General features: G+C 38.3%; 1 protein-coding gene and 1 pseudogene across 1 annotated transcript; both read right to left on the bottom strand.

Moving 5' to 3' along the window:
- Window positions 1-374: 374 nt before the first annotated feature.
- Window positions 375-5,286, bottom strand: LOC113178184 (putative gustatory receptor clone PTE01). Its single transcript, XM_026382616.2, has 2 exons — window positions 5,234-5,286; window positions 375-1,314 (listed from the first exon to the last, which is right to left on the bottom strand). The coding sequence occupies exons 1-2, from the start codon at window positions 5,284-5,286 to the stop codon at window positions 375-377; spliced, it is 993 nt and encodes a 330-aa protein (XP_026238401.2).
- Window positions 5,287-12,050: 6,764 nt separating this feature from the next.
- LOC144253560 (olfactory receptor 7C1-like) lies at window positions 12,051-12,988 on the bottom strand (annotated as a pseudogene).
- Window positions 12,989-13,231: the final 243 nt, after the last annotated feature.

Raw genomic sequence — 13,231 nt, 5'->3', positions numbered from 1 at the left:
TGCGAAATTTATATGGTAAAGACACAGAAGCTACTGAAAATATATTTATTATAAGAAATTTTAAGTATATAAAAAGAGAGTTTCTCATCTTTCTGAGATTCTTGGATAATTAATAATAAAGTACAGAAGGTTGCATAAGTATAATAAAATTCAGAAATGCATGAGTAAGCTGTACAAAGAATACAGAAACTCCCACAGTTTCACTAAAGACAGTTTTTTTTAAAAGCAATATTTAGATATGAAATAGGAGGAGAAATGAAAACCACAAGAGCTTAAAAATGACGTGATGAAGGAAATGAGTTTTGCAGGCCTAGATGTTTAGTTTTGTTGCCTTTGCAGACCAGCACTGTAAATAGATAACACAAATCCTGAGACTAGACTATTTTTCTGAAAAGCCTCCACATAGCCCTCTTGATGTCCTTGTTTCTAAGGCTGTATATGAAAGGGTTAAGCATAGGGGTGACTACAGTGTACGCTACTGAGGCCACTGCACCCATCCTAGGAGAAAGTGAGACAGCTGAACTGAGATACACCCCAAGGCCTGTCCCATAAAATAAGCAAACAACTGACAAGTGAGACCCACAGGTAGAGAAAGCTTTATATTTCCCACCTGATGATGGAACTCTCAGAATAGAGGAAACTATTTTATAGTAAGAGAAGAAGATCCCTGAGATAGGAAGAAAACCAGAGATGGCACCAACAAAATACATGACTATGTTATTGGTAAATGTATCAGAACAGGCAAGGTTGAGGAGCTGAGAAGGGTCGCAGAAGAAATGAGAAATCTCCACATTCTTGAAGTAGGTAAGTTGTAACACCGTTGAATTATGCAGCTGGGAGACCAAAAGGCTGATGAGAACTGACAACAAAACCAATGAGCCACAAAGGCGAGGGTGCATAATGACCTGGTAGTGTAGTGGATGGCAAATGGCTACAAACCTGTCATAGGCCATTACAGTTAGAAGCAGACTATCCAAACATCCAAAAAGCATAAAAAAAGACATCTGAGTCAGGCAGCCTGCATAGGAGATGACTCTGTTATGTGTTTGGATGTCCACAATCATCTTTGGGACCGTGGTAGAGGTGAAACTGATGTCAGCCAAGGACAGGTTGACGAGGAAGAAGTACATGGGGGTGTAGAGGTGGGAGTCAGAGCTGACAGCCAGGGTGATGAGCAGGTTCCCAAGCACTGTGACGAGGTACATGGACAGGAACAGTCCAAAGAGGAGGGGCTGCAGTTCTGGATCCTCTGAGAGGCCCATGAGATGGAATTCTGAAACACGTGTTACATTTTGTGATTCTATATTGGAGAGAAAACTTTTGAGAAGGAAAAATAGGTTGAAAAAAGTAAATAAGCAAACCAGTACACAGCACTGTCTATTATTTTAGATTGAAGCAATTCACTAGTAAAGCCCTTTTGTTTGAGGACCACATACCCTCAGCAATATTTCTTAGTTATGACACTCCCAAACATCTTAGAACTCTGTCATAGTTTATTTTTGTGGTATTCATCTTTTTCTATACACATCAATCTTAGAGACACTCAACTGAAGTATATTTTAAAAGCAAAAACATTAGAGATAAATATGTAATTATGATAAAATATTCTTTTAAGAAAAAAACAAAGATAAATATCCTTTCACCTTTGAGAAAAACACCATTCTAATTAAAAGAAAGTAAAAACTATTTTATTCAAATATAATGCAAGAAATTCTCTTATTATATAATATTTATAAGATCTATAAGTGCTAAAACCAAAGTATCTGGATTCTAATTAAAAACCAAATATTCATAATCATAAAGCATTTTTATGTGCCAGTTATCGTCATGGATTTTCATCCATTTTTGGCCTTCTGACTTTGCTCCTTTATGGAATTAAGTGCTACTCAAAACTGTAGGATGCATGTTTTTAATTCTTCTCTAATATAACATCTAACCTTGGCCTGATACACTTCAAATTTTGACAAACATGTTTTGGTTAAATATATCAAATCATACAGCATCACCAATCTCATAGATGTCATCAGTGTATAATAATATCCAAATCATTAAATACATAATAATTAGCATTTAAGAAATATTTTCTAATAATTCTCATTTTATTCAGTATTAACTTATCAATCCTATGCAATCTCAAGGAAACATCTGGTATTTCATACTTCTTTGTGTTCTCTCACTCCCTCTCTTTTAAGTTTGTGATGGCTTGGTTTAAATACTTAAAGGGATTTCTTTTATTTCATTGACAAAATATAATCATGTGTTTGGAGGGTATAGACTGATATTAAGATATGGGTACAAAGTAATTGGATCAAGTTTAAATGAATTTCTAATCTTAAGCATTTGGAAATGTTGTGTCCTCATGAAATCCAACCTCCTTGCTGATGGTTGAGGAATTTAGGGCCATGGGTGAAGCAAACACAGGCCTGACACATAGCCTTCTTATGCCTAATTAACAGCTGTTCACTTCAATCTTTCCTGATATAGAAATTTCATTTCTCTTTCACCAGCTCCCTGAGGGAAACTGTAGTCCTCATTTCTCTGAAGTAGGTAAGTTGTAACACCATTGAATTATGCCACTGGGAGACCAAAAGGCTGATGAGAACTGACAACAAAACCAATGAGCCACAAAGGCATATCACAGTATGATTTAATTTCAGAGAAAATACAAAAGGAAATAAAGGACAGACAGGTGAATGTAATACCTGGAGAGTTTCCACACTGTAAAATGAAAATCATAGCTGAACTTACCTTACAGTGGTGTGTTTAAGAAATTGGGTGAAATGAAACAAAGTGCTTAGACCAGTGGTCATCAATACTAATTGATCATTATATTTACATATGGGTATTTAAAATATACGGATGCTCTGCCATAGCTTAGAATTAATTAAATAATTATCTCTGTATATAGGGTTCTTAGTGGTCCAGGACCAAGAATCAATGTCTCAGAATACTGCCACACACTAGAAAATATTCTATTAATAGTATATATGTTATTATCATGATTAACACTTACTACCTATATTAAAAATATAAACAATTCAATATTTGCCTCAGAACTTCTATTTAAAAAGATCTGAAATATTACCAATAAAATCTGAGTTTTCCTATATCCATGCATAATCCCATTCTTCTATACATCTGTCCCGAAAATGCAAACACTGTCAGGAATTTGATAAGTATATTTTGTCCATGATTTTCTAACATTAGTATTGATTTGCTTATGTGTAATTCTCTTGAAAATATAGGAAACCAATATACTGCTCTATATTACATCTAACATTTTAATAAAATACTGAATTAAATTCTTTCTGTGAAGTACATATATTCAGATATAACATTTCAATGCATAACATTGCCTGAAGATTGGATTTCATTTTATTTTTTAATTTCTCATGACAATCCTATGAAAATTCTCCCACTTCTCTTATCACACTAGTGAGAATTTGTATATGATGTGTGCCTGCAGGATAGCCGTTTTGAGTTATAAAAAAAGATGTCTATTCAATTTTTACTATTTAATGCCTACATTTGTTTTTCCAATAGAAAAAATCAGGTGCTATCAAATACTTTATTTTATTAAGATATCAAATGAAGCGAAGCTCAGTGGCACACACCTGTAATCCCAGTAACTCAGAAGGGCTGAGGTAGGAGGACCACAAATTCAAAGCCAGCCTCTACAAGTGAGGCCCTAAGGAACTTAGTGAGACCCTGTTTCTAATAAAAAATAAAAGCACCCCTGGGTTCAATCCCCAGTACCAAAACAATACAACAACAAAAAAAGATATCAAATAAGAAATATTCTTGAAGTCTGTCTAATATAATCACTCTCTGAGAGTTCCATGTGAAAATTCTCATCTTATATAGGAAATAATATTTCCATGTCTCAGATATCCAAACTTGGTTATAAAAGTGCATTATTATTAATATTAAAAATTACATACTTATGTCAGAAATGCCTCTATAAACCACACTTCATGCTGCCACTTCTCAGATGAACTCACTGAATTGCAAGAGAAAGAATCAATGTTTCTGCCTTGGTTTGTTTATCTGTGCTCGAGGAGGTTTTACAAGAAAAACTCTAATTTGGCTCTCATGAGAAAACAAAGTCCTGAAAGTACAGTCAATAGACCACGGTCTGAGTCCAATTTCTTTTTCTAACATTCACACTGTAGTACGCAAAGAACTCTTCCCTTCTCTGTACTAGCTTCCCTTATCTGGAAATGGGGAGAATAATACTAAACTCTAGAGATGTACAGTGCCTAAACTTAATAAATATTTGTTCATTATTTTGTAAACAGAATTTGAATCATCATTGGAATTTATTCCAGGCTTATTCATAAAGTACAATCCTATATAGTTTTCATGCCCTTTTGTTGTTTATATGGTACAGAAGACAAGTCTTTTGGGTCTCAGGCACTGGAGCCCAAGAGAATTGAAATAGAAAGTTCTATTCCTTTCAAGTAAAAGAACAATAATGTTTTTACCTGGGAGTGATCATTGTAGATGAAATTAAATAAACTATATAGAGTCAGGCACTTGGGAAAGTTTAATAAAGATTCATGACATCATCATTATGGTCATCTTTGTTCTTATCTTCATCCTGACCTTCATGATCATTTTAGAGCACATAAGAGACAGTTTAGAGAGATCCATTTCTTGTGATAATAAAAGAGATACCCACCAGAGCTAGAGATAGTGTGGAAAGAGAACAGAACTCCTCTCAGTCATGGATCCTGAACAGAACCAAGACTATAAACTAGAATAGTGGTCACAGAGGGTGGGAAGGGAAGGGAGAAGTGGGAAAGAGGGAGATTGGATAACAGGTACTAAAATACAGTTAGCTAGGAGGAATAAATTTTAGTGTTCTATAGCACAGAAGGGTAGGCAAAGTTTTCAATAATTTATTATATATTTTATAAAGAACTAGAAGAGAGGCATTTGAATGTTCCCAACACAAAGAAATAAGAAATGTTTAAGGAGATATAAATGCTAATTATCCTGATTTGATCATGAAATATTATATACATGTATCAAATTATCACACTGTGCTCCATAAACATATATAAAATTATTATGTCAATTAATTTTTAATTTAATTTTTTATTTCATAGGCCTCTGAGTTAAAATTTTGTATTTGGGGGGCCTCCTATCTGGATACTCCAACTTCTTGTCTGGGTAATGAGGAACTGATGCTCTCTGAGCCCCTTCTGCGTCTAGTTTCTTCCACCACACTCACCAGTCAGTGCTGCCACTATGCTGGGGCATGACCAAGGAGTGATGATCCATTGCCTCTCCTCTGCCTGGTAAGTGGTGAGGAATCAGGCTCCGTCCTCAGAATTGGCAGGAGGACAGACTCAGGCATGGACCTCCAATGTAAACAATGACTCTGGAAAGAGGAGACACACAGAACCAACTGGACTGGGACCAAGAAGCTGCAGAGCATAGGCCGATTGTTTATAGTTGTATGGGTGGGTCTGAGGGCTCCAGAGGCAGAGCTCATAATTAGCTAAATTGGTTCATGTAATGCTAATCTCTGAGGTCTCGTTAATATTAATGGAACAGAAGCATAGGGAGAGTTGGCTACTCCCCTCTTACAACTCTGAAGCTTCATAAATCTCAAACTCACTTTTTAAGTTTAAACAAAATCAAGAGTTTAATCTCATTAAAAGCATGCAAATTACCAAGAAATTTTGAGAAAATTAGATCGGTATTGAGAATCAGATTGCATATCAGATAGCATAATTATCTCAAGTTAATACTTTTGCCTCTAGAATGAACTGACAGAGGTGTCTCAAATATCCAACAATAATCACATTATTAAACTTCAAGTGTTCAAATCCCCCTTGCAAACACACTCCATAAAGCAGGACATTCCATGGGACTACTCCTAGTAGCTGAGGACAAAGACCAGACTCTCTTGGATAAGGCTAAATTTTCACTACACACATCACAACCTGGGCTTCAAAAAAGACTCTCTTAGAGCAAAATGAGCATAGTTGCTGGAACATCTACCTTCAGCATACCTTTTATGTAACAAATAAACCCTATCAGTCTGAGTGTTCCTATCATTTGGAGAAGCCAGTATTGGGTTGAGATAGATTGTTTTAAAAAATAACTAATCTGTGCTGGGTGTGGTGGCATACACCTATAACCCCAGTGACTCAGGAGGCTAAATCAAACATTGCAAATTTGTGAGGGCCCTCAGCAATTTAATGAGACCCTGACTCAAAATAAAATTAAAAAGGTCTAGTGATGTAGCTTAATGGTAAAGTACCCTAAGTTCAAGCCCTAGAAACAATAACAAAAAAAACCCTTAATCTGTCTAGTAAATACTTTATATACATTTTCATTTATTTGTGCTAATGTATTTACCCCTCCCCTTAATTTAATGCTATATGTACCTGTAATAAACTTGTGCAAAACTAACTTAGCTGAAAGTTAACTAAATTCAGTTCTAAGCATTCTAAATCCTGCGACTAAGGTAGTAATGGATTTCCTTCATTAAATAATCCATTTGTTCATTCCAATACCTTCATCTCTTTCTTTCTGTCTTTCTCCCTCCCCTCACTCCCTGCCCTGGCCCACATTTATTTTATTTTTGTTCATACTTTTTCCACCTTTGGAAGGGACATTAGTTTTGGTCAATATTCTGGTCCAGATTGCAAGCACTAATACTAGTCTAGCAAGTTCCTACCCTTAAGTCCACTCCCATTTATATGGGGGAAAATTACACAGGTACAAAATTTGAGAGCTATCATGACTACTAGACAATAAGGGATAGTAACCATGAACCCTAACTTTGTCAGATGGGTGAACACAGGGTTCGCCTACTCAAGCCCTAGGAATTGTGACACAGAGGCCTAAAGCTATGCCTAAAAGATTTTGCCTTCGAATCACCCCTTCTTCTGGTGCCCAAGGTTTCAGCTCTGGTCCTGCCTGGGCTACTGCATTGAATAAGAAAAAGAAAGTTGAAAGAATATGGAGAAGAATTATAGGTTTGTGCCAGCATTCTCTCCTTCCCTTCTCCTCTTCCCCAGATCCACAAGAAAAGCAGGTGAATCTATCTAGTTGGGAACAAACCTCAGTGTTGAATGTGAGCTCACACTCGCAAAGACCCTTCATGCCTTTATCTCTGCCTATTTTAGACAACTCAAGTTATTTCAATTGCCAATCCTACTTTTCTATTAGACCTACTGTAGTTTAGGTAAGTGTCCCCCAAAGGCCCATAAAGTCCCCAGAGCAGCACCATTGGGAGGCAGTGGAGTCTTTAAGCAGTGGGGTCTAATGAGGGGTCTTCAGAACGTGGGGCACATGCTCTCAGGGGATAATTTGACCTCAGACCCTTCTTCTTCTGTTTCACAATCATGAGGTGAATGGCTTTCCTTGACCACATACCCCTGCCATAATATTCTACTTCCTACAGTCCCAAAAGCAACAGAACCAACTGATAATGGACTGAAACCTCCAACACTGTGAGCCAAAACCAAATTTTGCTCTTTATAAGTAGCTTGTCATTTGTTACAGTGATGGAAACAACAGAAAACTATTAGTCTGAGGATGAAAGTCTGTTTCTTGGTATGAGGAATGAGACACAGGGGTACAAATTGGGGCCTTGACTTCTGTTCTAGTTCTTTTATGGTACTCTGAACATTCACTTTTACCATCTAGTAAGAAAAGCCCAGTCCAGAGATAAATTTCTATTCCTGTCAGGATCACTTATGTTTTACAGTTGGACATAAATCCAACCCACCAGCCATGTGCAGGGCCTTCCTCCTAAGGATTCTGTCCCCTAGCCATATGCAGGCTCTTTCTCTCTTGTTGGCACACAGAATGTTCATATGGGCACTCTGTATCTCAGAGGTGCAAGAAAAATATGTCTACCTTCAGGTCATCTATACACTGCTGTTGCCCCGTTTGGGTCAGCTTTTTCACTACTGTGACTGAAAGACCCAATCAGAACAATTGTAAAAGAGGAAAAGTTTGAGGGCTCACAGTTTCAGAGGTCTCACTCCATAAACAGAAGGCTCACCTTCACAAGGCTCAAGGTGTGCCAGGACATCATGGAGGAAGAGTGTGGCAGAGGGAAACAGCTCACATGCTGATCAGGAAAGAGAGACAGTCCACTCTTCGGATACAAAATATATATGCCATAGCCATGCCCCCAGGGAACCACTTCCTCCAGCCACACCACACCTGCCTCTAGTTACTACTCACTTTAACCCATCAGGAATCAATTCACTGATTATGTTAAAGCTTTGACCTAAACATTTCTCCTCCAAATCTTCTTGCATTGTCCCACACATGAGATTTGGGGGACACCACATCTAAATCATAACTTTCTACTCCTGGTCCGCAAAAGCTCACTCTCATCTGACAATGCAAAACACATTTAGTCTATTCCCAAGAGTCCCCATAGTCTCAACTGTTCCAAGATTGCTCAAAGTTCAAGTCCAAAGTATTCTGAAGCTCAAGGCAATCTTGCATTGTAAGCTCCTGTAAAATTAAAAGCAATTTACAAGTATCCAATATATAAAGGTACACAGTAAACATAAAAAATAGGGGTATAGAAAGAAGGAAGCGGACCAAAGCAAGACAAAAATCCAACTGGACAAACAAGTCCTGTAGTTCTGTGTTCATCCTCTGGAGTACATGTCATGATATCCTCTCCAAAGGGCTTATCTAGCTCCACCTCTGTGGCCTTGATGGCTGCAGTACAAGTAACCTTTCTGTTTTCTTGTCTCTGCTCAATTCCTACAGCTTTTCTACATTTTTGACATTTCTTAATCTCAGGGTTCTCCACTGCAGCTTTAGCTTCCTCCTCAAATCTCCACACCTTGCCTTCTCAGGGAGCACCTTCAGGGAATCTGACCCTGCTACACTTTGCCTGGCTTCCAAGGCCTTCCTCTGAAATCTTGGCAGAAGCCTCCATGACCCCCTAAATCTAGAATCCTGCACTCCTGAGGAACTAGCATCATGGGGTTGACACCAAGGTCTGCCAACATCTTGAGCAGTAGCCAAGCCTCTAGGGACCTGGCTTATTATTCCAGCAGCCTCTGAGTGTCTGGGTGGCTGGACACATTGAAAAAACTTCCTAGGCCCTCTTATGCAAGGATTCCCCACTGGTCCCTTCTCAAGAGAATTTTCACTTTTACTCCCTTGAGCCTGAGATGGGTGTGGTTTTGCCAGGTCCTGAGGTGCCCTCAAGCCATCTTTCTTGTTGTCTCTGGGCAAAATCTTTAGCATTTCTTTAGTGTCAGTGATGTATTTAACAACTACAACTTCCTTAGCCCCAGTTTTACTCCTCTTTTCAAGTCAAAGTTTTTAAAATATTTCTGTTCTGCTTTATGCTCCTGAATATCACAATAAACTTGACTAAAAGCCACCAGCAATACCCATGCCACTTCCTGTATGCTATGTTGCCTAGACATTTCTTCTGCCAGATTAATAAATCCATCACTTTTAAAAATCAGCATCACAGAGAGTCTCAGGACACAGAACAAAATGCAGATAACTTCTTAGCTAGAACATAACAAGAATGACATCTAGTCTAAATATCATAGAATCCTCCTTTTCCTCTAAGCCCTCTTGAGTCCTGTCTTCACTGTCCTATTGGCATTCTGGTCTTCTGAGCTTCCACCAGAATCAGCCATTAAGCTTTGCTTACAACAACCTAAAGCACTTCCAGCTTACTCTGCTAAACATTTAAAAATTCCTCCCACCTATTCAAAATGTTCCAAAAACTTATCAACCACAAGGTCAGATTAGTCACAGCAAAGACCCCACTTCTAGGTGCCAATTTCTGTTTTAGTCAGCTGTTTTACTGCAGTGACTAAAAGACCCTACCAGAACAATTGTAAAGGAAGAAAAGTTTATTTGATGGCCCACAGTTTCAGAGGTCTCAATTCATAGACAGTAGACACCATTTCTCAGGGCTCAAGGTGAGGCAGGACATCATAGAGGAAGAGTGTGGCAGAGGGAAGTAGCTCACATGGTGATCAGAAAACAGAGAGAGAAAGACTTCACTATCCAGATGCAAAATATATACCCCATAGCCACATCCCTAGTGAATCACTTCCTCCAGCCACACCCCACCTGCCTCCAGTTACCACTCATTTAATCCCATCAATATGGATTCACTGATAATGTTAAGTCTTTGACTCAATCATTTCTACTCTAAACCTTGCATTTTGTCACATGAGCCAATGCCACTCATATCATGACTCAGATGGACACCTCAAGGGAGCACACCAGAATATCAACTCACTGGTTCCAATCATCTTACACTCCTAGAAAAGGACTTCTGATCAGCACCAACATGTCCTCTATTACTACCTCCCTTAAATCTCCATAGTGATTTATTTCCCAGGGTCATGCCCCACATAAACATACCTGTAATTGGTCAGTTTGGCCCACATAGCTAGGCCATTGGCCAATACCCATGAGGTAGTAAAAATACAAGTAGATAGGCAAACACCATGCAATTCAGCTCACTGAGATGATTTGTCCCTATCTTCCTCTCAGAATGGCAGCCTACCATCTGTTCAGCTTGTAACTGCCACCCATAAACCAAGTAGTTAATCAGTTTTGAGCTATACATAGAGCACTGCCCAAATGACAATGGAAGTGGACATTTCCTTGGACGGTTGCAAAGGCTACCTGCTCATAAGTACTTGTTTGCATTTATCCAGTAATACATTCCTGTATAAATCATTTCCATTTCATTATGGAACTTATCTAGGTAGCCACCTCCTCATTTGTGCATTTCTCTGACATTACCTAAGACATTATAGATATTTCAGGTTTCAATATTATTGTAAGCACTTTAGCCTTAGGGGTAGTGTGTTAATCTTTTCAGGGTGTTATAAAGAATACCATAAACCAGGTAGATTATAACCAACAGAAACTTATTTTTCACAGTTCTGGAGACCAAGAGGTCTAATATCAAAGAATCTGATGAAGGTCGCTTTCACAGATAGTGCCTTCTTACTGTGCCCTTACATGGGAGAAAAGGCAAAGCAACTCCCTTGGAGCCTCTTTTATAAGAGCATCATGAGGGCAACACTCTCATACTCTAATTACTTCTCAATGGTACCTTTTCTAATCCCATCACATTGGTGATAAGGTTTCATCATATTAATTTGTAGGAGGATAAACCTTCAGATCATAGCAGACTATTTCAATTAATAACTACAATCAAGAGAGTAATTATCTCTCAAATGGAAGTTTTCAGGACTAAAATTCCGGTGGTCACTACAGGGTGGTGATCACAAGTATTTTATTTAATTTGTAGTCTGTGCTCTACACAGCACTTTCATACAGATTTGTGCATACCAGTGTCCCAATTTCTTACATGACACTTTTTTTTTCTTTTGCAGTACTGGGTATTGAACCTGGGCATGTTATACCACTAAGCTACATCCCCATCCCTTTTTCATTTTTTATTGAGACAGGGTCTCACTAAATTTTCTAGGCAGACCTCAAGTTTGTAACCCTCCTGTCTCCTGGGTAGCTAGGATTACAGATATGCACTATCATGCCCAAAGTAGTAATCTCTTTTTGTCTACCCAGATACTATATGCCTGAACATGGATTTTAGCTTTATGAGGGCAAGGATTTTTTTTCACTGCTATATTCTTAGCACCTAGAACAACCTGGTACACTATAGATATCCAATAAATATTGCCAAATGAATGAATTTAACAAGCACTAACAATGATTGTTGGTAAAAAATGAACTATTTAATGTTTTATCCAAGAGTCTCTGAGTTGATACTTGAATGGTTGTATAGACCTATAGGAATGCAAACATCAAGTTGAGATGTAGTGATGTAAAATGTAAAACGAGGAGAGGTGGGGAATACAACTGAGGGTAACAGAGTGATCACCATAAAAGTTTCAGACAAAGTACTCACTGGGATATTTTGATTAAAGACAGAGAAACAGAGTGGGTGAGGGGTGAAAGCCTATATAATTTAGATTCAGAATTTCTTGACGCAGAATTTCTTTTGCTAGTACTTTTGCCAGCTCAAGAGCCCAGGACCAGTATTCTTGTCACTGAACATAAAATGTTCTGCCAAGAAGTTTCTTCAGGGCCCTCTTAATATCTGTTTCCTCAAGCTATAGATGAAGGGGTTCAGCATGGGGGTGACCACAGTATACATCACGGAGGCCATCATGCCCTTCCAGGAAGATGATGATGCTTCAGAACTGAGGTATACACCAAGACCTGTCACATAGAATAAAGAAACTACAGATAGATGAGACCCACAGGTAGAAAAAGCTTTATATTTTCCATATGTTGATGGAATTCTCAGGATGGAAGAGACAATCTGGGTATAAGAGAAAAGGATCCCTGTAAAGGGAACAAATCCAAGAAGGCCAGTCAGCATGTAGAGTATTATGTGATTGATCAGTGTGTCTGAACAAGCTAGCATGAGAGCCTGAGCAAGTTCACAGTAAAAGTGTCAAATTTCCCAATTGGTACAGAAGGATAGACGCAGCATTAACAGACTTTGGATCAGAGAATATGACAAGCTGATTAACCAGGATGTAAGAACCAGGAGGCCACACAGATGGGAGTTCATGATGACTGGATAGTGTAGGGGATGACAGATGGCTACAAACCGGTCATAAGCCATCACAGTGAGAAGGAAGGTATCCATGCCTCCAAAAACCATAAAAAAATACATCTGGGTGATGCAGCCTGCATAGATAATGGATCTGCTCTGTGTCTGAATGTTCACCAGCATCTTTGGGACGGTTGTAGAGATGAAACCAATGTCAGCAAAGGACAGATTGAAGAGAAAGAAGTACATGGGCGTATGAAGATGGGAATCTGAGACAATGGCTATGATGATGAACAAGTTCCCAAGGAAGGTGACTATAAACATGGATAGGAACAATCCAAATAACATCAGTTGATGCTCTGAGTCTTGGAAAAATCCCAGGAGTATAAATTCTAAAGCATTTGTTTGATTTCCTAGTCCCATGTTGTTGACACATCAGCTAGAAAATTAAAGAGAAAAAAACATGAAATAGACACCAGACAGACTATCTCTGCTTCTTTATTTCTTCAGGTAAAAAATTGAGCATGAAATCCTTAATATTATAGAATCTAGAAAACCTACATTCTCTCATTCATTATAGGCAACATTTTATGATATTGACAAATCCATGTCTATTGGCCTATGGGAGACTCACCCATTCCCTTTGTCTCTGCCTTAGAATTAACT

Source organism: Urocitellus parryii, chromosome 3, assembly GCF_045843805.1.
Source record: "Urocitellus parryii isolate mUroPar1 chromosome 3, mUroPar1.hap1, whole genome shotgun sequence".
NCBI lineage: Eukaryota > Metazoa > Chordata > Mammalia > Rodentia > Sciuridae > Urocitellus > Urocitellus parryii.
This window is presented reverse-complemented; position numbering and strand designations above follow the sequence as displayed.